At 42.9% G+C, this 25,959-nt stretch overlaps 2 protein-coding genes across 4 annotated transcripts; both read left to right on the top strand.

Annotated features, from left to right (window-relative positions):
- Positions 1-244: 244 nt before the first annotated feature.
- Positions 245-16,972, top strand: vipas39 (VPS33B interacting protein, apical-basolateral polarity regulator, spe-39 homolog). 2 transcript variants are annotated; one of them, XM_031734785.2, is made up of 19 exons: positions 245-374; positions 8,526-8,618; positions 8,727-8,832; positions 8,929-9,066; positions 9,144-9,182; positions 9,646-9,710; positions 14,127-14,183; positions 14,346-14,438; positions 14,527-14,560; positions 14,630-14,732; positions 14,939-14,966; positions 15,063-15,136; positions 15,206-15,281; positions 15,370-15,504; positions 15,636-15,677; positions 15,757-15,933; positions 16,030-16,119; positions 16,223-16,327; positions 16,404-16,972. In XM_031734785.2, exons 2-19 carry the CDS (start codon positions 8,526-8,528, stop codon positions 16,422-16,424), a joined length of 1,476 nt encoding a protein of 491 aa, XP_031590645.1. In that variant the 5' UTR covers positions 245-374; the 3' UTR covers positions 16,425-16,972. The 2 variants fall into 2 exon arrangements, with proteins under 2 accessions (XP_031590645.1, XP_039454762.1); XM_039598828.1 differs by having other exon boundaries at positions 340-459.
- A 427-nt stretch (positions 16,973-17,399) lies between these two features.
- On the top strand, positions 17,400-21,610 carry gpr132b (G protein-coupled receptor 132b). Of its 2 annotated transcripts, none has more exons than XM_039598588.1 (3): positions 17,400-17,566; positions 18,461-18,508; positions 19,870-21,610. In XM_039598588.1, the coding sequence occupies exon 3, from the start codon at positions 19,875-19,877 to the stop codon at positions 20,937-20,939; it is 1,065 nt and encodes a 354-aa protein (XP_039454522.1). In that variant the 5' UTR covers positions 17,400-17,566; positions 18,461-18,508; positions 19,870-19,874; the 3' UTR covers positions 20,940-21,610. The 2 variants fall into 2 exon arrangements, with proteins under 2 accessions (XP_039454522.1, XP_031590647.1); XM_031734787.2 differs by having other exon boundaries at positions 19,829-21,610.
- Positions 21,611-25,959: the final 4,349 nt, after the last annotated feature.

Raw genomic sequence — 25,959 nt, 5'->3', positions numbered from 1 at the left:
GGTCTTTGCTCCCAGATTGGGAACCAGCAGAGCTATACCTGCACGCTGCTCTCAGGTGATAATAACCTAAACCCCCCAGGTGTAAATAAATCAATTGATGTCTGCAACCAAACTGTTGACAGTCACATCACTGATGCTGAATGTAACAGACCAACCAGATCCATTTTTGGAAGAACGACTTCTCTGGTTTTATTTTCAAATTTTTAAGGAAATCAAATTAAAAAGAACATCTGTCTGGTTTCCTGCTCCTCTAATCGAATTATTGATTAGATCAAAAATTGACTTCCTGGTGCAGCGTACTACAGCTCCCAGCAGACTCCGCGCAGCCGGAAGCATCCTCCGTCAAAGAGAAGGAGAAGAAGAAGCAGGTGAAGGTAAAAAACAAACAAACAAACAGTTGATTGATTCTCATCGATTATCAGGTTTACAACCAGCGGTTTGTGACCTTGATGTCTACAGGTTAGACACCTGCGGAGTGACGTCACATTCCCACCGTTTGTCACTAAAAACACTAATATACGGAATTTTCATTTAGCTAGCTAATGCTAACATGCTAATAACAAACCTGCAGCTGTTACCAGAAAACGTTCTCAGTCATCCAGGTCATCGTAGTCTAAGGAGCTTGGAAAGAAAAGCGTCTGGACTTCTTTAAGTTGCTTGAAGACGTTTCACCTCTCATCCGAGAAGCTTCTTCAGTTTGACCCTAGAACTAAAGAAGCTTTCCAAGCTCGTTACCAGAAAACGCATACGTGCATAGCAGATGTGAGTCCGGGATCAGAGTGTGTTTGGACTGACAAGAAATCAGGTTTAGCCCGTCCAGAACCGCTCCAGGCTCTGAATCCAGGCTAACCAACACGGGCTACGGCAGACTCCAGCGCAATACAACTCCCAGCAGCCCCGCGAAGTTGTAGTGGTTCGGTGTGGGAACGAATCATAACTCACAATAATTTCTATTGAGAGCAGCTTCAGTAGATTTTCTTAATGTACAGGCTGTGATCAGCTGATCTGCTGCTCTTTATGGATGTATAAACTTGAATTCAACCAGATGTGAGCAGATGTTTCCTGAGTTGTTCTAGCTGATTTCATTCTCTACACTGACAGTACACTGTTTATGCTGTCCTCATATTAGACACTATACAACCATCATCAACTGAAATTCATATGAATCTCTGCTACACTTGATGTAAGCTAACTGAAATGAAAACACAGCATCTCTGCATCTTTACTGTAAATCCATCACAGTGCAGAAAACTAACCTGTTTATCCTTTTCTCTCCCTGTGAAATGCAGCTGGACCTTTAGCTATAACACACTGTAAGACAAACTGCATACAAAAAGTTTTTGTGTTTGCTGATGTTTGTTGAGGTGATAGAAACGCTGTATTTCAAACTTGCTGACACATAAAAAACGTTACTCCCTTTATGCTTGCTCCTCTTCAGCAAGGCTAGCTAGATGCTGAAGGACCGCAAACACAATTTATGGACACCCCTGGCTATGACTATGAAGGTTCACAGTGATATAAAATAATTACTCCCCTCAAATGTGTTAAAACCAAAGTAAGGGGCCGTTTTGAAAATGTAAGGAGTAGAAAGTTCAGATATTTGTATAAAATGTAGGGATAAAAGTAAAAAGTTGTAAAAAAAAAAAAAAAAAATACTCAAGTAAAGTACAGATATCTGAAGATTCTGCTGAAGTATTTGTAATTTGTTATTTCCAACCTCTGGTCTCAGACTAGGTAAATGTGGAGGGTTCAGGAAGGACATCCAGATCAGACATGCAGATCATAAAGAATCAGATTTCTGTACCGGATCGGTCAGGCCCAGGTTAACAATGACTGACTCGGTGCTGCTGGCCAACAGGTGCAAACTGGGCTACTATTGGCTGAAGATGAAGGAAGAGGAGAGGGAGAATCAGAATACTTTAATAATCCCTAAGGAAATTATGTCGTTACAGTTGCTCCAAGACAATAACAGTAACAGACTAAACTAAATTAAATAATACAATATATTACAATGTTTACAAAATATAAGAAATAGCTCTAATGTATACAAATATATTTATAAATATCAAGAATATTACAGACATGAAATACACATGATTGACATTTTACTCTAACCTGTGAAACTTTGTTATTTTACTGTACAGGATGTGCAGAAGGGTGTAACTTCTGCACTGTGCATTAGATGGAGGAGCTGTACGGAGATATCCACAGGCAGGAATAGGGCTGTTCGATATAACGATATATATCGGATGACAATATAAAAACGTCTATCGTTTCATTTTACGCTATCGTTTGTTTCGTGGTGTCGCAAAATAAACTGTTTACGGCAATATTTTTTCATCGTTTTGATGGTCACTGTAGTGGCTATATTAATTTCGTAATTTCTCTCTCTCTCTTATATTTAATATAACCACACTACGGACGGACAAGCGCTTGTTTTTATGCGTTGCGGTTAGCAACAACGATGGTAACACCATCGCGTGTCCGCTTGTTTATGTTCCACATAAACCCTTCACAATAAAGCTCAAGATCCTGTTGAGACTTTTCAAAATAAACTCAATCACGTGAAAGAGCAGATTATTTACGGATGAGAAGCAAAACAAGAGCCGCCAGGTGCTAAAAAACAAACCTTAGACTCAAACGTTAGAACAGGCTTTTCCCCGCAGCACGCCGTGTAATAAATACAAAGAAAACGGCAGCCGTTACCACTTATGTCTAAAAATGTATAGTTTTATGCATCTGTTAAAATGCTCGACTCCAGCTACATGACGCGCAGCTGGAAACACTTCCCGCAAGTCGAGCTGCCCGAGATTCACATAATTTACAGAAAATGTTACATTTTTGTGATTTATATCGTTATCGGGACGATAGAATTCTTATATCGGGATATGAGATTTTGGTCATATCGCACAGCCCTAGGCAGGAATGATTTCCTGTGTTGTTCAGTGGTGCATTATGGGTAATCGCAGTCTCTCACTGAGCGTGGTCCTGTGACTGGCCAGCATGTCACGGAATGGGTGGGAGGTATTATCCAGCATTGTCCTTATCTTGGACAACACCCACCTCTTAGACACCACCGTAAGGGAGTCCAGCTCCATCCCCATTAATGGCCTTGCAGATCAGTTTATTTAGTCTGTTGGCATCTGTGACCCTCAACCTGCTGCACCAACATGCAACAGCATAGAGGATGGCACTGGCCGCAACAGACTCATAGAAAATCGTAAGCATTGTCCAACAGATGTTGAAAGACCTCAGAGACAAGTCTGGCCCTTCCTGTAGAGTGCAGTGGTGTTTTTAACCCAGTCCAGTTTATTGTCTGTGTGTACTCCAAAGTATTTATAGTCCTCCACAATGTCCACATCAACTCCCTGGATTGAAACAGGGGTCACAGGTTTCCTCATCCTCCTAAAGTCGTCCTTCTGAGAAGGCATGTTAGGACTAGGAGGCAGCGAGACAGAAGGAAAGGCAGGAGTGTGTAGGTGAGAGTAGGACTCTAAGTGTTGGGACTGTGATGGTAAAGGGAAAGAGCTGCTGATATGATGGAGAGAAAGAAAGCAGATATACTATGAGAGACCAGCAAAGGCCAGGAGCAATGGAGGTGGATTCTGCTGTACCTTGGTGTAGATAGAAAGAGAAAGAAAGTAGAGGTAGAATATGTAAATAGGGTTGTGGCAGTAAGGAGAGTCTGAAAAAGGATTATGATTTTGAAGCTAAAAGTCAAAAGGTGTGAAGTGGTAGAGAGTGTTCCCACACGGTTAGCGTGGTGATTGGAGCAGACTTTAAAGGATATGTAGGTGAAAGGAACATCAGACAAATGCCTTTTTTGTGCACTCGTGCTACAGTCAAAGCTGATTTCAGTTTGTGAGTGGGAAGAGAAAAATGGTGGCATGGTCTACAGCAGTGTTTCCCAACCACTGTGCCGCGGCACATAGGTGTGCCATGAGAGATCGTCAGGTGTGCCGTGGGAAATTATTTAATTTTAATTAATTGGTCCAAAAAATACAATTTAATAATTACTACAAGTAATAAAATCATTGTTGGGGATCTGTGCAGTGACTGGTAGAGTAATTACTATTTCATGTCAGTGGGTGGCAGTAGGGCTGGGCCATATTATACCGTTCACGGTAATACCGGTACAGTGCTAGGCAACGATAAGAAAATGAAATATCGTGATAGAATATGGGTAAAACGCGCATGCGCAGTGCCGAAAAAGCACGGCGGTAACGGAGAATGAGAATGGGGAAAGCAGATTGTTGAGTGAAACGGATGAACCAGAATTGGTTTGTAAAAATGGTGCAGCTTAACTGGTTTGGTGTTTGTCCGTCAGATGCAAAACAAAGCACTTTTTTTTTTTTGTAGAACATGCAAGCGGGCCATCGTTATTGCCGTATTTGTCGGACTAAGGTGCTCGTAAATCTGGGAGTAATCTGGGTCCTAAACAACGTCCTTTAAGGTCCCGAAGTCAAACGAACATCACTGAGAGTTAAAAACTGTCTAAATTCTTTCATTTTTAATAAAACGATCAGCATTGCTGCTTTACCAGGTGTAACTATGATGTTTAACATCCAGGCATCCATGAAAACAGAATTCATTACATTTAACAGAGTTAGAAGTTAGCAGGAAGTTAGCGGAAGTTAGCTTGCTAGTTTCGCTAGTTACCTAAGCATGATATAGCATGTTCTGACTGAGAGATTTCTGAAAAAATTCGAACGTACAGCTCTTCTATCACTTCCAACATAAATGAAGACAGGAAACTAAACAGCAGTGACGTTTGTAGGGTTACTGAAGTTGGGCTAGCTGGTATATAATGATGTGCTACGTGATCGCTAGTGACACAGCTGTGTTAGCATAACATAAACAGTAAAGCTGGAGGATGAAGGCTAACACTTTTCCACTGGATAAAAGTTAACGTGAAGGTTCCTGATGGTTAGAGACAAATGCAATCTCATGGCAGGATGCTGTAAACGGACCAAACTTCAGTCAGGAGAACAACTGAGATAATCCATCCACAATACGAGGTTAGTCATTAATATACTGCAACATCATGGGAATAGAGCAGCTGTGATAGAATAAGGCATTAATGAATCAATGGTACAGAAGTGGAGGAAGCAAGAAGAATGAGTTGAATAAAGTTTGATTTATCTGACTGCTTTGTTTCGCTTAATGTGCCTTATAATCCCGTGCACCTTATGGTCAGAAAAATACATATTTGACTTTTTTATTTGGCACACTGCAGTTTCATGTTGCAAAGCACCTCTTTTTAACTTCAGTGGATATTATACATGGTTATGCTCAGGATATGTCAGCCCATTTCTAGTGGAAATGCCTTTTGGTTAAACTTTCAGCAAGGAATTTGCATTTGCACTGTTAAATGTTTATATAGCTTTAATGCACATGAAAAAACAGCTGCTTGTTTAAGTAAAATAAACGGATGGGGGGGTGGGGGTTTGCGCTAGTAAAGTTGTGGAGTTCTATTTTGTCTCGCAGAAATTATATCGTCAGTTATATCGTTATCGCAAATTTTCAAATATATATCGTGATATATATTTTTGGCCATATCGCCCTGCCCTAGGTGGCAGTGGGTAGCGCAATATCACCTTGTTAAGTTAAGACAATAGAGTTAGTGATGCGCGCAGTAAGTGGCAGCTGCAAGATGTACAACAAAGATGGATAAATATTTGAAAAGAAAAACTGCGGACTCCGAACTGGGCCCTGGACAAAATTCTAATCCAGAAGAGCCGAGTACGAGCGGTGGTCAAAAGAAAGCAAAAACGGTGAGCTCGAGGCAATACAGCAAAAGTTATGTTTCGTTCGGATTTACTTTCACTGGAGATCCAAATGCACCGACTCCGTTATGTTTGGTGTGTGGAGAAAAGCTCTCAAACAGTGCCATGGTCCCAAGCAAGCTTAAACGCCATCTCCACACAAAACATCCCTCACTTCAAAACAAGAACACAGACTATTTTGTTCGCCTGCATGAACACGCTGAGAAACCGGTAACTTTAATGAGAAAAAAACACAAAGGTGTCTGAAAGAGCTCTCAAAGCTAGCTACTTAGTGGCTGAACTTATAGCCAAATCCAAAAAAAACACACACCGTAGCAGAGACATTAATACTACCTGCCTGCAAAGCCATTGTGAATGAGATGTTCGGCCCTGACGCGGTTAAAGAAATAGCCAAAGTCCCGCTCTCAGATAACACAATTGCCAGACGTATTGATGACATGTCTGCAGACATCGAAAGTGTGATTTTGGAGAAGATACGCTTCAGTGGGAAGTTTGCATTGCAACTTGATGAGTCTACGGACATTAGTGGACATTCCCAACTCTTGGCCAATGTGTGTTTTGTGGATGGAGACTCCATCAGAGAAAACTTTCTATTTTGCAAGGCACTGCCAGAAAAAAACAACAGGAGAGGAAATTTTTCGGGTTACATCCGAATATCTTGAACAAGGAGGACTTAAGTGGGAAAACTGCACGAGTGTCTGCACTGATGGAGCAGCAGCCATGGTCGGGCGCACCGAAGGTTTCGTTAGCAGAGTGAAAGCGATACACCCAGATGTTATTGTTACACACTGTTTTCTGCACCGTGAGGCACTCGTTGCCAAGACTTTACCAGCAGACCTTGCTCCTGTGTTGGATGATGTCGTGCGCATGGTAAACTTCATCGAGACAAGACCTCTGAAAAGCCGCATATTTGCATCTCTGTGCGAGGAAATGGGAGCGGAGCATACAGCCTTATTGCTCCACATGAAGGTCTGATGGTTGTCACGCGGCAAAGTACTGGCCCGTGTGTATGAGCTGCGAGAAGAGCTAAACGTGTTTTTGAGTGAGGAGTGGTACAATGATGCAAAGCTACTTGCAAGTGATAAGTAGTGCGCAAGGCTGGCTTACATGGCAGATATATTTCAGCATTTGAATGAACTGAACACACGAATGCAAGGCCGAGATGAAAACCTGCTCACAAGCACAGATAAAATAAATGGATTCCGTTCAATGGTGCATCTCTGGCAACAACATCTGGAAAATGCCAACCTTGGCGTGTTCCCACTCGCTCAGAAATGGCAAGGAGATATCAAAACTGCCACACTATGTGAAATAATAGGTAAACATTTGAAAACGCTTGAGGAGAAGTTGTCCATTTATTTCCCCTCAGTCTCCACTGAATGCCTTGACTGGGTAAGAGACCCATAGAGCTCAGCAGCAGTTTTCGGAAAGGATATGACTTTGCAGGAGTAGGAGGAACTAACTGAACTGAGACAAGACCGTGGTTTAAAGCTGAGCTTTGCTGATCTATCTTTGGACAGTTTTTGGTTGACTGCTGCCAAGGAGTTCCCCATTCTGGCAAAAAGAGCCATTTTGACATTGCTCCCATTTTCCACAACATATCTATGTGAGCAAAGCTTTTCGAGCATGGCTGCTATAAAAACTAAAAACAGAGAGAGATTAAGAGCTGTTGAGGAAGAGCTTCGTGTATGCCTTTCTTCAATTCCTGCCAGAATATCATCTTTGTGTTCATCTAGACAAGTCCAGGTTTCACACTGAGTATAAACAAACTGAGAGACTAACTTGCCATTATATGTACTGTATTAGGCTATAATGTGTCATTTTGGAGCAAGTTTGGTTGGTGGTGTGCCACAGGATATTTTAAATCTTGGAAATATGCCGCGACTCAAAAAAGGTTGAAAAACATTGGTCTACAGCTTCTAAGGGGTGGGGATATGGACAAACCTTTAGATTTGAATGCACAAAAGAACAAGAGCGCGATGGTAAAGAGTAAACTACATTCATTAAAGAAACAACTGCATTATTCTGTTAACACAACATATAATAACATCTGCACTGAGAGCATGCTAACACAAAGCTAGCCAAGAGCGCAGAGTGATGTTAAAGCTGAGTTGTATGCAGACCCGAACCCAGCAGCCAGAGCCTGAACTTCATCATGTAACAAAGACAGTAATGAGCAGTCAGGCTGCATCGTCTGTTTCTACCTGTCCATGTGTGTACTGTAGAATCACCCTGGCAACCACTCTGCAGTGTGCTTTGGCTGATTTTTGGTTTTACTTTGTGTTTATATGTAAAAATTTTATGTGTGTCCTCATTAGGATGGAGATCTGTGTCAGTTTATACTGTTAAAAGTAACTGTGTGACAGTTGTTTCAGGTCATTTCTGGAATAACGAGAAAGTAATGTAACAAGTAGTGTAATAAATTACTTTCTTTAGCGAGTAATTAAGTAACGTACTTTATGAAAAGTAACGAGTAATGTGTAATAGATTTTTTTTTTTTTTTAGCAATGACACGATAGTGCTAATAATACACAGTGAAAATGAAAAATATGAAAAGCTTAGCATATGCTGAGACGGTGCTTCTCACTGTGTGCCACTTCCTGGCCTGTGATCTCATCACATGATCAATAAGCAGAAACAGAATGACATCATGTGATGCAGGCTGTGTTTTACCAGCTAATAGCTTCCTTCCTGTCTGTGTTGACAATTTAAATAGAGTCACTAACTCTTTATGTCCAGATGATTAAGAGTAAAGTTGACGAGGAAGACTACTGGCACAGCTCCAAGTTTAAAGCGTTCACCTTCGATGATGAAGATGATGAGTTAAGCAGGGTAAGACCTCCAGAACCAGAAGCCAGAGTGAATTGTTCTAGTCCTGCATGTGTGTCATTGACTTGATGTGGCTCTCAGGTGTGATTTTTAGGTGTTGTTGTCTAACAGTTGAAGGAGTCTCGGCAGGCAGTAAACAATATACGGCGGCTGGTGGAGGAAGACGATGACGAAGATGACGTCGAGAAGGTCAGCTGGAGTGGCGAGCCAGTCGGCAGTAAGACACCTGCATTCTCCTCATTGGTCACCCCTTTGGAGAATGCTGAGATTTGATTGGTTGTAGGGTGGTTACCTGTCATACTTGTGTCCACAGGTATTTCCTGGTCTGTTAAAGAGACAGCAGCCTCCAGTCAGAGGGCAGATAGAGAGCCCGCCTTTCCCAAAATCAGCACTGTCACGCCATCGATCAGTAGGAGCCAATCAGGATACTCTCTGAGCTCTCTATTCAAAGGTGAGGACGGTCACATGACTCAGATAGACCGAAGCCTGATCATGTGATTCACTGCAGTTGTCATGTGATTCTTGCAGGAAAACCTAAAGGAGGGAACTTCCAGACCTTTAGTGACGGTGAGTCCTCAGATGGCTCAGGTGGTGTTCTTATACCTTTACGATATTTCACCTAGTCAGGGTCATGTATATCAGGGTATATGAATGAATGGTGGTTGGATGAATATAGGATGATGCTGAATGGTGATTGGATGAATATGCATTGATGTTGGTTGGTGGTTGGATGAATATTGGATGATGTTTAAAGGTTAAGTGATGGTTGTATAAATAGTGGCTGATGATTAGATGGTGAGGGATAATTGTTGGATGGTGATGGATGATGTTTGGATCGTGATTGGTTGATGGTTCGATTAATATTGAATGCTGATTTGATGGTGCTTGGATAATGGCTGGGTGAATACTGGTTGATGGATGTTGGATGTTGTTTGGTGGTTGCATGGTCATTAATGATGGTCAGATGATAGAGGATGTATGGCGGTTGGATGTCTCACTCAGACTGACCTTTGTTTTTGGGGGGTTTTAGCACTTACTGACTCGTCTGTCAGGCTCTATGCTCCTGAGCTCCGAAAACCAAAGTCTGAGTACAAGGTAAGATTACCCTCGTAAATAGGGTGTTATATTTAGTAGTCTAATTACTGTGGGTGTGTAATAAGGCTGTTCAATTATTGTGATAACTGTTAATCTCATTACTGTTATGCTTCAAAATCCAGTTACTCTTGGGTATTCTGATTACTCATGAGTAATTCAATTATAATATCATTAACGTGATGTAAGTTGATGTGCATGACTAGTCGACTGGACAACTAATCTTCACTGTTGTCACTAGTCGGTACCAGACATATGAGTCATTTAATCTAGTTGTTTTACATTTGAATTAATCCCCACTGCTGGTTGTATCCAGCAGTTGTGTCCTAATCTTATAGAACCATCTGCCACCAGGTAAGAAATGCCAAAAATCGGCCTCATATTTTAGTCACCACTGTTATTGCTAGTTCTTTTAAAGGCAAAAGAATGAGATCACAGACAATCCTTAGCGATATGGCGAGGAGTTCAATTCAGTTCCATTTTATTTATATAGCGCCAAATCACAACAAGAGTTGCCTCAAGGCGCTTTATATTGTACAGTTCAGTTGTTTGGGAAGGGCTCAGAGTACAGGGAGTGCAGAATTATTAGGCAAGTTGTATTTTTGAGGAATAATTTTATTATTGAACAACAACCATGTTCTCAATGAACCCAAAAAAACTCATTAATATCAAAGCTGAATGTTTTTGGAAGTAGTTTTGAGTTTGTATTTAGTTTTAGTTATTTTAGGGGGATATCTGTGTGTGCAGGTGACTATTACTGTGCATAATTATTAGGCAACTTAACAAAAAACAAATATATACCCATTTCAATCATTTATTTTTACCAGTGAAACCAATATAACATCTCCACATTCACAAATATACATTTATGACATTCAAAAACAAAACAAAAACAAATCAGCGACCAATATACCCACCTTTCTTTGCAAGGACACTCAAAAGCCTGCCATCCATGGATTCTGTCAGTGTTTTGATCTGTTCACCATCAACATTGCGTGCAGCAGCAACCACAGCCTCCCAGACACTGTTCAGAGAGGTGTACTGTTTTCCCTCCTTGTAAATCTCACATTTGATGATGGACCACAGGTTCTCAATGGGGTTCAGATCAGGTGAACAAGGAGGCCATGTCATTAGTTTTTCTTCTTTTATACCCTTTCTTGCCAGCCACGCTGTGGAGTACTTGGACGCGTGTGATGGAGCATTGTCCTGCATGAAAATCATGTTTTTCTTGAAGGATGCAGGCGTCTTCTTCCTATACCACTGCTTGAAGAAGGCGTCTTCCAGAAACTGGCAGTAGGACTGGGAGTTGAGCTTGACTCCATCCTCAACCCGAAAAAGGCCCCACAAGCTCATCTTTGATGATACCAGCCCAAACCAGTACTCCACCTCCACCTTGCTGGCGTCTGAGTCGGACTGGAGCTCTCTGCCCTTTACCAATCCAGCCACGGGCCCATCCATCTGGTCCATCAAGACTCACTCTCATTTCATCAGTCCATGAAACCTTAGAAAAATCAGTCTTGAGATATTTCTTGGCCCAGTCTTGACGTTTCAGCTTGTGTGTCTTGTTCAGTGGTGGTCGTCTTTCAGCCTTTCTTACCTTGGCCATGTAAGAAAAGAGTATTGCACACCTTGTGCTTTTGGGCACTCCAGTGATGTTGCAGCTCTGAAATATGGCCAAACTGGTGGCAAGTGGCATCTTGGCAGCTGCACGCTTGACTTTTCTCAGTTCATGGGCAGTTATTTTGCGCCTTGGTTTTTCCACACGCTTCTTGCGACCCTGTTGACTATTTTGAATGAAACGCTTGATTGTTTGATGATCACGCTTCAGAAGCTTTGCAATTTTAAGACTGCTGCATCCCTCTGCAAGATATCTCACTATTTTTGACTTTTCTGAGCCTGTCAAGTCCTTCTTTTGACCCATTTTGCCAAAGGAAAGGAAGTTGCCTAATAATTATGCACACCTGATATAGGGTGTTGATGTCATTAGACCACACCCCTTCTCATTACAGAGATGCACATCACCTAATATGCTTAATTGGTAGTAGGCTTTCGAGCCTATACAGCTTGGAGTAAGACAACATGCATGAAGAGGATGATGTGGACAAAATACTCATTTGCCTAATAATTCTGCACTCCCTGTAGAGTCACTGCTCGTCCACATTTAAAGGAGCCAGTCGAGGTAGACACCAACTGGATAAGGTGTTCCAACCAGGAATATCCTGCCAGGAGGAGTCCGCGGTGTACACCTGAGACACGGGTCATGTTTTGTGAACTCAAAACATGTTTTATAATTTGGATTCTTCAAAACAGCCACCCTTTGCTTTGATTACTGCTTTGCACACTCTTGGCATTCTTTCGAGGAGCGTCATGAGGTCATCACCTGAAATGGCTTTCCAACAGTCTTAAAGGAGTTCCCAGAGATGCTGAGCACTTGTTGGCCCTTTTGCCTTTGATCTGTGGTCCATCTCATCCCAAACCATCTCCATTGGGTTTAGGTCATGGTAAATGGTAAATGGACGGATTCTTATATAGCGCTTTTATACTTTCCCGGAGTACTCAAAGCACTCAGGTGACTGTGGAGGCCAGACCATTCGTTCACCTTTTTTGCGTCGCACAAAGACACGGCAGGAGGAACCAAAGATCTCAGATTTGGAGACATTAGACCAAAGCACAGATTTCCACTGGTCTAATGTCCATTCCTTGTGTTTTTTGGTCCAAACAAATCTCTTCTGCTTGTTGCTTTTAGTGGTTTCTTAGCAGCTATGTGACCATAAAGGCATGATTCATGCAGTGATTTGTGTGTCACTTTTGAGGACTTACAAGTGCGTGCTCCAATCTACACACAAATAAGAAGCAATCTGAGCACACGTGAAACTGTTTTACAAATGCGTACATCCAAACCTGAATAAATACTGATCATTTTATGCACAGAATATTAAGTTCAGCTTCATGAATAATTTTCTCTACTTTAAAACTGTTTGTGAGCACAAGTGTCCACATTATTTGAAATAAACAAAAGACAAACAAACCAAAACAAAACAAAAAACCCCCCACAGGTATACAGTGGAAGCTCAGATGTCCTAGTTTTACACTGGGAATTGAATGCAGCTTACATTTGTGGATCTGTGCGAAGCTGGCAGCATTAAATTTGCCTGAAACCCCCACTTGGGCATGCGGTGCGACCTTTGTGTATCAGGTGATTGGTGTACACACATTAAGGTTTTCTGAGTGAGGAGAGATGTGACGTGTAACTGCAGAGATTTGTTTGCCCAGACCGTTTTTTGAAAAAACAATTATCGGATTCATGAAGCTGGACTTACTGATCATTTATCCATGATTTATTATTTATTCAGGTTTGGATGTATGGGTTTGTAAAATATTTATACTCTTGCTCAGATTGCTTCCAATTTTTGTGTGGATTGATGTACGTTACACACAAATCATTGCACACATCTTTAAATCTTAGTTTATGCTTTTGGGTCATGTCGTACGCTTTTGCAACCCTTTTGTGGAAAATTCCTCTCCGTATTTAATCACCCCCCTCTTTTCTTCTCAGTGAGTGAAATTTAAACCAGGGTTGAATCAGGGCCATCCTGATACGCATGAGGAGGAGCTCACTGATGAGTCGGAAACAATATTTAGTGTTAATTATGTTCACAGTGGAGAAAACTGCCTGGCTTTTGTGTGTGGAGCCAAACATGGTGACTTTCCTCACACCTGTGGAAGGTCGGCTCATGCAAATGGCTCTTTTGGGTCCACATCTGCTGGGAGATTGTTGTTGCTCTATTTTCACGGTACACTTTTTCTTTCTGCACAGCATGTTCGTTATTGTTTCGTGCCACCAGTCTCTCTTTATTCAGAGTTTGCCGACACAGTCGTCTGTGTTTCTCCTTTCCTTTTTTCTGCATCACTGTCTTTCTTCTTTTTACTGTCTTTTAAAGTCTCAGCTGTCAGATTTACCACGTGGAGTACACAGAGTTCATTGCCTGAGTGGTATCACATGGGGTGGCTTAAGTTACATCCAACTGGTCTGTGCGTTTGTTCAGCCACTGAACCACTACCGTAAAGACCAGAAAAACCTGCACCAGTTAAAACAGAAGCACTCCATCAGCTTTGAAATTTTTACCTTCTGTTTTTACTGGAAGTCCGGTTCCATATGGGACATCTTGTGGGTGCAGCTCAGGACCCCAGTCTGCCTATTAGTGACCTCTGGACTATGTTGACATTAAACGGTTCTCAAATTTAACTTCATACCCGTGTTTCTTAGTTTTAGACAAGTGGCTTACTCTAATATTTTTCCCTCATTTAGTCGACTAAGAAATTAGTCACCATTGCTAATTTAATTACTCTGGGGTAATGTGATTACAGTTGTGTAGTCCTGTGCTGTCATGTCTAATGGTGATGTTGTTGTGATGTCAGGATTATGTCAGTGATTGGTCACCTGAAGAGACGGTTCAGAGACTTCAGCAAGGAAAGGTAACACACCTGCTCACCCAAGTCTGAGTACTTCTGCTCTGTATTAATATTGTAAGTATTTGTACTGTGTGGCAGGCCGTGTCTCTGGAAAAATTCAGTGTAGTACTCTCAGCATCAGTACTCTGTAGTAGTAGAACTGTGATTATTTGTACTGCGTTGTAGGCTGTGTCTTTGGAGAAGTTCCGCACACTGCAGGACAAACTGCTGCTGCTCGATCTCGCCATTGCCGCTCATGATGGAAACGTCATCACGGCTGTAACTTGATCTGATTCATAACGGCATCATTTAAACTTTATTAACCATCCCATCAAACACAACTGAGCATGCTCTGTTTATGTTTCAGGTTTTAATCTATCTAAAAAGGACACTCTGTAAAGGTGAGTGTGGTCCTGATCCCGGTCCTGCTGGTTGATTGGTTCTCCCGCTGACTCTGTTTTTGTTCTCAGAGGTTTTGTTTCGGGAGCTGGAGTCCAGGCAGACGGCTCTCAGACACTTCATCCACTACCTGAGTGAGACCCAAAACCAGAGGCTGCTGCTGGAGCTGCACAGGTTTGCTCACACCTACAAGTACACCTGTACCTGCTGATTACTGCCCTCGTCTGTATGAAGCGTGGTGCTGAACATGCTGCAGGTGTTCTTGTGACTGAGTGATGAGGTTCAGGTCAGCAGGTAGACATTCGTGTTTGTTACAGGTATCTGGTGTATACCTATACTGATAGAACTCTTGATGTGTTTGCTTTCTTCCTGTTCCTCAGAGCACTGGGCAGAGCTGAGGATGCGGCGGTATGTAGTACTCTGTAGCTATAAACACATCAACATTAATTCTTCTGGCGTTCATTGGGATAATGATGATGTCATTTCCTGTTTTCATGGCAACAGCTGCTTCAGTATAAGGAACACTTGAGCATCACAGATGAAAACAAAAGACGGGACTTCCTGAAGAACTGCCTTAGGTCAGTAATCTGATTACACTCAGGTAACTGTTAGTGTTTGTTGTTTACATGTTTGTTCGTTGTTTTCAGCCTCCCGTTTTCTGCTGAGGACCTGGCCCATGTTCAGGATCACTACACTCTATTGGAGAGGCAGATCATCATCGAGGTCAGTAAACAGTTAATTAAGTTCATGAAGGGTTGAAGGTTTGTGATTGGCTAGATCCAGTTTAATCACAGTTTGCTGTTGTTGCTAGGTGACAGACCGGCAGGCTGAGCGTGGAGGGAAGGTGGAAATTTTCCAGAAGTTTCCCAGAAAAGCTTTGATCCTTAACATGCCGCTGATCACCACACTGTACTACTGCTGCTTCTACCACTACGCTGAGCCAGAGGTCAGTCTGTAAACCTGTGTTAGTGTTAGCCCCTGTTAGCCTGCGTTAGTTTTAGCCCCTCATAGCCTGCGTTAGTGTTAGCCCCTGTTAGCCTGAGTTAGCAGTAACCTGCAACAGTGTTTATATTTCAGGGGACCTTCAGCAGTCCGTTAAATATCCGTCAGACCTTTAAGGTGAGAGCTGCCTGGTTTGCTTTGACTTTTGACCTCTTTTGATCTGTTTGACCCACTGACCTTTGACCTCTGAACTCAGATCTCAGAAAAGCAGTACTTTGTGACAGCTTTGGCTGCAAGGGCGAAGCTGAAGGCATGGCTGGACGTGGACGCTCTGTTTGCCAGCAGGAATTGGCTCGGGTTTACCAGGAAGAAATCACCACTGAGCTTCCAGCGAGTCGTTGACATCCTACAGAAGAACTCCGCCCCCACACATGTGAGCTACTGTAACACACCTGGTGCAGAGGAAGTGAGAGACGTAGCCATCAGCTTGTTATTGATTTTTGATCATTGGTTATTAATTACATGTCAGGTGCTGCAGGACTACGTGGCACTCGTGGACGACGGAGAGTTGAGGCTCACTTTGGCTCAGAAACATAAATGTCACAACATCGTCATCAATGTGAGTCCTGCCGAATTGATTTAGCTGCTTCTTTAAAAATGACCAATCAGAGAACAATACTTTGTATGATGTCATGATGATGTTGTATCTCTGGGCAAATCAGACATACCGGGACATGAAGGACCGGCAGCTGCTGCTGGGATACCGTGGGAAGGTGGTGAGGGGCTCCGTGGAGGAGAGGAAGATTGATGACCTGCTCAGCAACCCGGTGAGGAGGAGGGCTCCTTTGTGAGCTGTATCATGTGACTTGACATGTGATTGAACTATTTCTTCTTCTCTTTCAGCAAATTCGCTGGAAAAACTAACATGGCTGTCACCATGGCAACAGGAATGTCCTTCCAGCCCATCTGTGGTTGTCTGAATCGATGTAGCTCTGCCTACATAGACAGAAAGGGGCAGAGTCATGACTTTGATGTTCCTTTGAAAACCGGAAGTGACTGTATTGATGTGAGAAAGGGGGGGCGGAGTTATTTCTTCATGTTTCATCAGATAATTGGACACGCCTCTGACATTAATTCTGACATCATCACCCCAAATAAAATAAAAACACAGATTGATGCTTCAGAACAGTGCATGCTGGGATACGAATGCTGCTGCCATATTTGTCCGAGTGTGTATGTGTGCTCTCAAATGCTCAGGTTGCCACCTCTCATAGACAGATCTGTCCTCAAGTGAACGGGTTTATTACATTGGCTAAGTTTGTCTAAAAGTTTCCTAAGTAAAACAAAAATCCAAAAGCTGTGATCAATCCCATGTTTCTGATAACATGTAGAGCGGCCTGATGTATTAAATATTCCTGTACTGTGTGAGAAAATGAATCATAACTTTTAATTAAAAGACATTAGAAACAGCTGATTTTTGCTGAATGGATTTTTTTTTACCTTTTATATGTTCACAAACATAAAGTGCAAAATAAACACAAACATCCCCGAAACCCTTTTCAGGCCCATCTCTCTGTTACAAACAGCCAATAAACATTTATATATAAATTATTGACTCTCCTCATTTGTATTATTAATGACGATTTTTTTCATCACTACGTGAGAGATTAAAGGGAAATAAACAGCAGCTTTGAAGAGCAAACATTCTGATATTTATCGAGTTTTCAGTCCAAACATTGATATTTTTTACTCCGCTGGCTCTGAATGTTGGCGCTTCCTTCTTATTTTACACGTGTTGTACAGGTGTGTGTTTACAGCCCCGTGCATTTTATGAGACTCCTCGTGCTTCCAGCAGGCGGCGCGCGGTCGCGGTTTCACGTCATTGAGGAGACTGAACGCGTGCAGGCTGGCGTTGATCGATGGTCTCTGATTAAAGACGAAGGCGAGGTGTCGATGAGGCGGTTTGGAGTCATGTGACTGCGGGACGTCGCTGAGCATCACTTCGTTAAGGACCAGCACGAGGACAGACGCGAGCTTCACCTGAGGACAGCAGGCAGCGCGTGCAGGTACAGATACTACACTTACTGCAAGTACACTGTAGTGCTGCCAGGTTTATTACACAGAGTACTTCATTCTGCTGTAATAGCATTAAAGACACGTGGTGTACTTCAAATATTCTGAGTGTACTTTCAGTTCACGTAGTACTGCAGTATACATAGTACTGTACACAGAGGGTACTGATGAAGAACCAGTATTATTCAGTCGATCAGCGGGACACACAGCTGATCGATCCACCGATCAGAAAATATTCGTTCAAAGTGAGTCAGTCGATGATAAAGAGGAGGAGGAGAACAAAGAGCATCAAATATTCACACTGAACCTCAAGTGCAGCCTTGTCCGTGGGCTCTTTGTTCCTGTTTCTCTAGTGACTCTGAAACACGCCAAAGATAACGCAGTGTGACATAGAGTTGTCAGTAGAAGAAGAGGTGTGAGGCCTAAAATGAGTTTTGTTTTGCTTTTTTTACTTCATTGATCTGCAACCAGTTTACATTCTTTTATTTGTTATTGTGAAACAAAGTACACAGCTAAATTTACTGCAGTACTGCTTAAAGAAACAGCTCTCCTTGTAGTATATGTAAGAGTAATAACAGAAGATAGTCGATTGGTTAATAAAGTAACAATAACTGTAGTACTGAGTACTTGTGTATTTTTACTGCAATAACAAATACGTTAATGAACACTTTAAACTTGCCGCACACTTGGAGTACTAACAGTGCATTGTACACAGTACTTTGCAGTACTCCTTTGAAGTACTGTTACAATGACTTTATGTGTGAACAGATGAGGGATCAGTATGGAGTTATCGATCGCCGTTTCAGGTACGTACTCCTGTGTCAGGTGTGTAAAGGGGAGGAGTCACCTGAGATCTCTGATTGATTGATTCTGATTGCACATTTCAGACTCATTACATTCCCGGAGGAGGAAGTGGAAGAGGAGGATCATTTCAGGTAAACTGTCTTCTTCAGAGAGAGTACATTGCACTCTGTGGAGTGCTCAGATTGAAACCACAGAAGAAGAGAGGTTATCTGAGCCAGACACACAGAGATACGTGGTTTCCATGCTCCGATGAGATGAGGTTTCAGCATGACAGATGTGAGAACCGTTATGGTGGCGGGGCTTCCTGCAGCAGCTTCCTGTTCAGGCTCACTTCAGACAGGAAGTCATCTCATAATCGTGATCGGTCAGCCTGATCAATCAGGTGGTATAAAGGTCAGAGGAAGCTAGCAGCGTCTGACTGCGCCCACAGGAAAGATTCAGGTCGCTGATGAACTCGCTGATGAGTTTATAAACGGCAAGCACAAAAAAACCCCTTTAAGACCCATTTAAAAAACCAAGTGTGAATACCTAGAAACAGACTGGTCCTCTGGTCATCTTGTATGAATTGACACGACTTTATTTCATGACCTCGGAGGAACTTTTCCCTTTTTTTAACGAACATGAGCGAATCATAAAAGCTGCATACTTGAGGCCGAAGAACATAAATAAATAGTCCCAGACCTGGATCTGGAACAGGTCGGCTCACCTTAAAGTGAATTCGTTACCTCCTGATAACAGCTCAGTCCTGATACAAGTCCAGAAATCCCAAATTTACCTGCAGGCAGCTGGTGATCCAGCTTTCACAATTTAGATGGTTTAAAGCTCATTTACGACATTGAAGGTTTTTGATTTTAGTAGGAAGGGGAAGTGAAATTTACTTTACAGTCTCAAATTCTTTCAGGATTTAGTTTATTTTAATCTCATTTAGCAGATTTCTGATCACCTGGTTTATCCCTGCTTTGTGGTGCTCACCAGGATGGCTTTAACTCTATGTCACAGATAAGCCACTTTCCCCTCACTCGTCTGTGAGGGGAAAGTTCTTTTCATTCATTTATGTAGTGATGAATAAATCGAGTTTCAGAATAAGAGCGTGGGTGAGACGTGAGAGCTCAGACCTTTTTTAAATGATCGAGCTGTTTTTGGCCTCATTCGGTGTTAAAATCATGCAGAAGCCCTGTGCCAGGTGTTATATGTATAGTGCAGCCCACCTGCAGCAGGTGAAAACCTCCCCTCAGACTGCCGTTTGATTGACACTTTCAGGTGCTTTTTCAGCATGACGCTGATCAGAGCGGCTCTTGCTGCTGAGCATGCTCAGCTGGGTCGGATTCTGCTGTCGTCTCCATGGATCCTGTCTGACCTTCTTGCGTGATGCCATTCACGGTGCTTTAAGTTGCGTTTTTATTGATGCTGATATCAATATAAAGACTCTGATTGGCTGTTTCTCTCTGCAGATGATTAGCCCTGGGCTCTGATTGGTTGTCTCTCCCTGCAGACATCATGCTGGGAGTCACCGAGGCGGTGACCCAGACGACCAATCGAAGTGACCTGTACTGCGCGCTGCCGCATGGTGAGGGCCGCCTGCCGCTGGTGCTGCTGTACAGCGCCGTGCTGCTGGTCGGTCTGCCCGCCAACCTGTTGACGGTCCTCCTCACGGGGTTGCAGGTGCGCAGGAAGAATGTGCTGGGCGTGTACCTGTGCAGCCTGTCAGTCTGTGACCTCACCTACCTGGGGACGCTGCCGCTGTGGGCGATCTACGTGAACCACGGTCACGTGTGGCCATGGTCGTCAGCGGTCTGCAAGCTGACGGGCTACATCTTCTTCAACAACATGTACATCAGCATCTTCCTGCTCTGCTGCGTCTCCTTCGACCGCTGTGTCGCCGTTGTCTACAGCCTGGAGTCCCGTGGCCTGCGGCGGCAACGCCACGCCGCCTTTGTCGTTCTTGCCATCATCCTGGTGGTGGCCATCGGGCACACCCCGGTCTTCACCATGAGGGAGGGCGCCACAGAGGCTTTGCGTCGCTGCTTCGAGCCGAGTCAGAGCAGTGCGACGGTGACAGGCTTCAACTACGCTCGCTTCGTCATCGGCTTCCTGCTCCCGCTGCTGTTGCTGGTCGTCACCAACCGCGGCATCCTGGCTAATGTGCAGCGCAGCACAGGGCTGCAGTCGGCACAAAAACGCCGTGTCCGGCACTTGGCCGTGGGTGTGGTGGTTCTGTTCCTGGTGTGCTTTGCCCCGTACCACGTGATCCTACTGGTCCGAGGCGTCATCTTCCACTTCCCGCAGCTTGACAACTGCTCGTTTCAGAAGGCCATGTACACACCCTACACCATCTCGCTGGGCCTGTCCACCATCAACAGCGCTGTCAACCCAATCCTGTACGTCTTGTCAAGCAACAACATCCGAAAGGATCTACGGCGAGGACTTGCACAGATCTGTGGCAGGGTGCTGGTGAGAACTCCGTCCAGCACCACCCAGAACAAAATCCAGCCGATCAACAACTCTTTAGAGCTCAACACGGGCAGCGAGAGGCTGGCAGCAGGAAAACCACCCGGAACCTGAGGTAGCGGTTCCACGACACTGCAGTGTCCTGCAGTGTCCGCAGAGGGCCAGGACCAAGAACCGGGGGACTTTGAGTGCTACGTATGCACAGAAAAACAAAAACAGAAATGTTTGGAATGAGAACTTTAGAGACAGAAGCTAGAGTAACGAAGGTGACACAAACACTGCTGTGTTGCACACCGTCAGCCTCCCTGCTGCCATGTGTTAGACTGAAACAGCAGGATCGTTTCTGACGCGTGGCCACTCCTGTAGACACAGAAACATGTAACTGCATCTCAAACATTCACACCTGCAGGGAACTAGCAGGCCAATCAGAGCTCACAGTAACGATGTGACTCAGCTGTCACTGATATCTGATTATTGATCACATATCTGTGTCCAAATGAACTCATTTTTATTCCCATTTCACCTGGTCAGGTGTTCAGAAGGTTCACAGTTCACCTGCTGGGTTCCATCAGAAGCAGCTTTTGTGTGCACTAAGGAGCTGTTCATGTCCTATCTGTTGTTGAGGGGACACTTTTTACTGTAGCACTTCAACCGGACAGACAGGTGACCTCAGATTATTGTTTTCTCTGAACCGTAGATACATCACACACCTGGTCTCACAGTTTTTAAACTGTATTCAGTCACTGGCTAATGTCTTCTGTCATCATTAAAAAATGTAAATTATTCATGTTCACTCATGTGGACTTTTTTTTTTTTTTTTAAAGCAATTTGAATTAAATGTAACCGTGATCGTCATGTGACCATCAGAGATAGAGATAGATAGATAGAACTTTATTAATCCCTCGGGTAGGTTCTCTGGGAAATTCAGTTTCCAGTAGCAGGACACAGACAGAAATTTGCATAATAAAGAAATTAGAATATAAAAAAGGGGAAAAAAGAATATGAATAGAAGCATAAGGATAAATATAGCATATATACACATATATAAATAGGCAGTGAAATATACTCAATAATGAGATGTAGCAGCCAATTGTCTATTGCACAGTGATTAGTTCTTATTAAGTGTTTGGTTGTGCAAACACTACAGCTTAGTTGTCCCCACCCATATGACCATCATGTGATCACGTGACGTAAAGCACCTCAATTTCCTCAATCAGATGACGGAGAGCATCAGATAACCTGGAGAATAATAACCCAATGCTGGAAGCATAAAACTACAACACCCAGAAGACGGACTACAAAATGCTGACATTACAGAGGTGGGTTTTTTTTAGAACAACTTTATTTATACAGAACCCATGTCAGCGTCCATGTTAGGAAAGGTTTACAGAGCGCAACATTAAAACACATTAACAGAACCACATTAGAAATGAATAAAGATAATAAAAACAGAAAGCTGCGAGCCCCACTGAAGGCTCCGCCCACCCTGACCTCTGACAAGAGTGAACAGCAGCTCAGATAAACAGATTCATGGTCACTGATGCTTCAGGCGCATCAGAAGTTTATCAACAAATCTGAGTTGCTGATTGCTTTTTCTTTTTTAATCTGATGGAGCGCTACTATGAATTATGGGATGGAATCGTCTCATCATCATCACCTCTCCACTGATTGGCTGCGATTAGCCACAAACTAACTGAAAATAAAATGGAATCACTTCCTGTTTAATCTGATGGCTGGTGATAATGAAGTTTATTTTGTAGTTTTAATATTCAGGAACTTTATTTTCTGTCACATTGAGACTTTTCAGGGTCACAGATAAGGCAAGAGTGGATGGCAAGGTGGGCATGCCTTACATCAGTGATCACAAAGATAATTCTATGAAGAACTCAACAAAAAGCATGAGAGAGGGTTCATCATGAGGTGAACACACAGGAAGTCGACTGTTTCAGAGCAGCGTGCACCTGTGGTTAACACTGTGCATGTGCATGGAGGCGTTTGAGTAGAAACAGGAAGCCGCAGAGTGTGAGACTGCAGAAGAGAAGAAGTCCCAAGAAAATTCAGATTCCTCAGCAGGTGTGTGAGCAGCTGCTCCTGCCAGACAGAATTGAGAGGAAAAAATGACTATTTAAACCACAGGTGTCGAACTCTAGGCCTCGAGGGCCACTGTCCCGCAGGTTTTTGATGTGTCCTTGATCCAACACAGCTTATTTAAATTGCTAAATGACCTCCTCAACATGTCTTGAAGTTCTCCAGAAGCCTGGTAATGAACTAATCATTTGATTCAGATGTGTTGACCCAGGGTGATATTTAAAACCTGCAGGACACCGGCCCTCTAGGCCTGGAGTTCGACACCCCTGATTTAAACCATAGAGTGAGGCTCACCTGAGACGCACCTACGTGTCGTCCGCAGGTGATTCAGCTTTTTATTTGTAAACGTCCAGTAAACTCAAACTTTGTGACGTGAATAAACAGATGTGATGTCACAGGCGGGCTCGAGCTCCAGGTTCATCACGCCATTGTAGAGGGGGCAGCATGAATCAGAGCAACAGGAAGTCTGACCTGATTCCTGCTCTGCTGTGATTGGGTCTGTTGTTGCTCTTCTGCCTCTGAGGCGCTCTGATTGGCCGAGCTCCTGGAGGGCAAATGCTCAGCTTCATTAATGTTTAAGCAGCCTGTCAAGACAGCGCCCAGGGGAAATGAATCATTGATGCCGACCTAAATAAGAACAGCGGGACCCATGGAGCAATTAACCAGAGTCAGAAATAACAGGAAGGCAGAGCTTTTCGGCTGATGCTCCTGCTGATCAGGCAAATCACCTGTCTGTAAACACATGCCTGAGATCTACTCTTTAACTGTAGTCAGTTTGGCCCGAACCTGCTTCCGCTCAGATCAGAGGTGATGTCCAAACCCCAGAATCAGGCCAATCACCTGTCTGTAAACACATACCTGAGAGCTCTGTTTCCATGGTAACTCATCATGTTGCCTGTTGATCCCTCAACAGGGAAGAACTGCATACACACATGTGCAGGTTCGCCTTTAATGACTTTGGTTTTATTTTGTATCAGAGGTGTCAAGCATGAGGCCCAGGGGCCAGAGTTGGCCCTCTATCTAGAGCTGATTGGACAGTTGGTGGCCCGATTCCGTGACAGGATACTAATGCTGAGTTGTTGTAAGTCTAGCCATTGGAGCATGAGCGTTCCAAAGCACTTAAGCATACAGAAGGTGTTTGTATTAGTGCTGTCAAAATTAACGCGTTAACGCAGATTAAGCCGTCATCACGATTAACGTGATAAAAATTTTTTAACACTATTAACGTGTCTGGAGTGCAGAATGACTCAAAATCCCTGAAATGTTTCTGTCAACGCATTTCGGGCAGTTTGTCCAAGTAGAGTTACCTTCGCACATGCGCAAATGGCCAGTAGATCTAGTACTGACAGGCAGCTGAACCAATCAACTTAATTTGGAAGATGATAAATGCACATTGGCCCTCTCGATGGGAAATTTGAGTATTAAAAAAAATAAGACTGAACAGTTGACCGACAAAGTATTATGCACATTGTGCAAGAAGTAATTTTCTTTTCACTGAAGCACTGCCAGCTTAAAATATCACATTGACACGAAGCATACGTTAGCCGGGCATGCTGCTAGGATTTTGGCTAATGCGTCACCCAGCTTGCGACAAACCACTCACGGAGCATCAGGGGGTCAGTAAGTCTACCTCGGAAATATTGACTGACACAATTGCCAAGTGAATTGCAACAAACTGCAGACCCATTAATATCGTTGAGAACATGCGCTTTACATAGTCCTTGAGACGAGGAACCAAAGTGCCTCCCCAAGAGTGACAGAGAGAGAGTGGATAAATGTTTACAGTTTTTTTTTGTTAACATGAATGTTCCAAATGTTCAATAAACATGTTAAGTGCGTATATCCCCCTCCCCCCCGCTACTGTTTGCTCATGCAAAATGAAATGCGATTAATATAGAATAAAAATGAATGATATTTAATCATGATTAATCAAAATTAATCCACAGTAACCCTGTGATGAATCTGATTAAACATCGTTTTACAGCACTTATATTAAATATTAGTGTATACTTATCTATTATTATATAGGTTTTTTAAAAAGTTGTATTTTACAGAACCTTTTGACAGAACCTGTGTTAAAAGAAAACTATTCAAATTCTCTTTGAATTTAAGCATACATTCTTTGTTTATTCTGCATTTACTTCATTATATTGCATAAAGGTCTGTTACAAGCTTAAATATAAAGTTGAAAAAGTGTAATTGCAGCCAGGCTATTGATCAAATAATTGCGATTAATTACAGAAAATTGTGAGATTAGTTAATTTTTTTAAATCTATTGACAGCACTAGTTTGTATGCATGTGTGTGAATGAGACATGTTGTATACAGTGCTCAATAACAACAATTTACCTGGAGCTTTGGTTCATTTTTCTTACGGTTGGAAAAAATTACATTTTTCCACCATCTACGGCAGAAATTTCAGGGTTTTACTCTAAGAAAAAAAACAAAAAACTTAAGAGACACTTCCTGCACAGCTCATTCTGTACACATTTCTCAAGCTGACAGGTTTATACTTTTGTACATGGAGGCGGCATACATGGACGGATTAAACATGCAGCTCGATTGCACTCAGCTTATTTCAGTGAACTTCAAGCTTAAAGGCTTCCGTGGATGTCGTCATGATGGCCTCAAAAACACCACAGAAGAAGCAGCTGTCTTTGTCCTGTTTTTAATAAAACACATTAACCTTTAATGAGTGACAGGAAGGGTGGGATGACCTCCGACTTCCTGCTTCAGATAAACCTGAGGTTATTGTACTCAGCCCTGAAAATCTTAGAAATAATGTATCTAACCAGATGTCTTGATGCTCGATTATCTAAGTAAGGAAATCCCAAAAGGTTGATTCTGTTCATCTGGATGTTTTCAGTCATCATCAGGTGACTTCTTCAGTCTCAGCTGACTGTAGGTTTCCAACTTTATAAACAGTACATTTGCACAGTGACTGAAACTAGCACCACTGAAAGAACAATGGGCTGTGAGGTCAGTTTATGGTCTTCAATTAATGATCATGAGTACCATTCACAGAGATTTGCAGAATGGCTGCAGTC

The sequence above is a fragment of the Oreochromis aureus genome, linkage group 15 (assembly GCF_013358895.1).
Source record: "Oreochromis aureus strain Israel breed Guangdong linkage group 15, ZZ_aureus, whole genome shotgun sequence".
Taxonomy (NCBI): Eukaryota; Metazoa; Chordata; class Actinopteri; order Cichliformes; family Cichlidae; genus Oreochromis; species Oreochromis aureus.
The sequence above is the reverse complement of the archived record's forward strand: the minus strand, read 5'-3'. Positions and strand labels throughout refer to the sequence as shown.

Coding starts and splice junctions, on each gene's coding strand:
- vipas39 (XM_031734785.2), top strand. CDS start 8,526: ATGATTAAGAGTAAAGTTGACGAGGAAGACTACTGGCACAGCTCCAAG. Junction 8,619..8,726: donor AAGATGATGAGTTAAGCAGG/GTAAGACCTCCA, acceptor GTTGTCTAACAG/TTGAAGGAGTCTCGGCAGGC. Junction 14,439..14,526: donor ATGGAAACGTCATCACGGCT/GTAACTTGATCT, acceptor TTTATGTTTCAG/GTTTTAATCTATCTAAAAAG.
- gpr132b (XM_039598588.1), top strand. CDS start 19,875: ATGCTGGGAGTCACCGAGGCGGTGACCCAGACGACCAATCGAAGTGAC.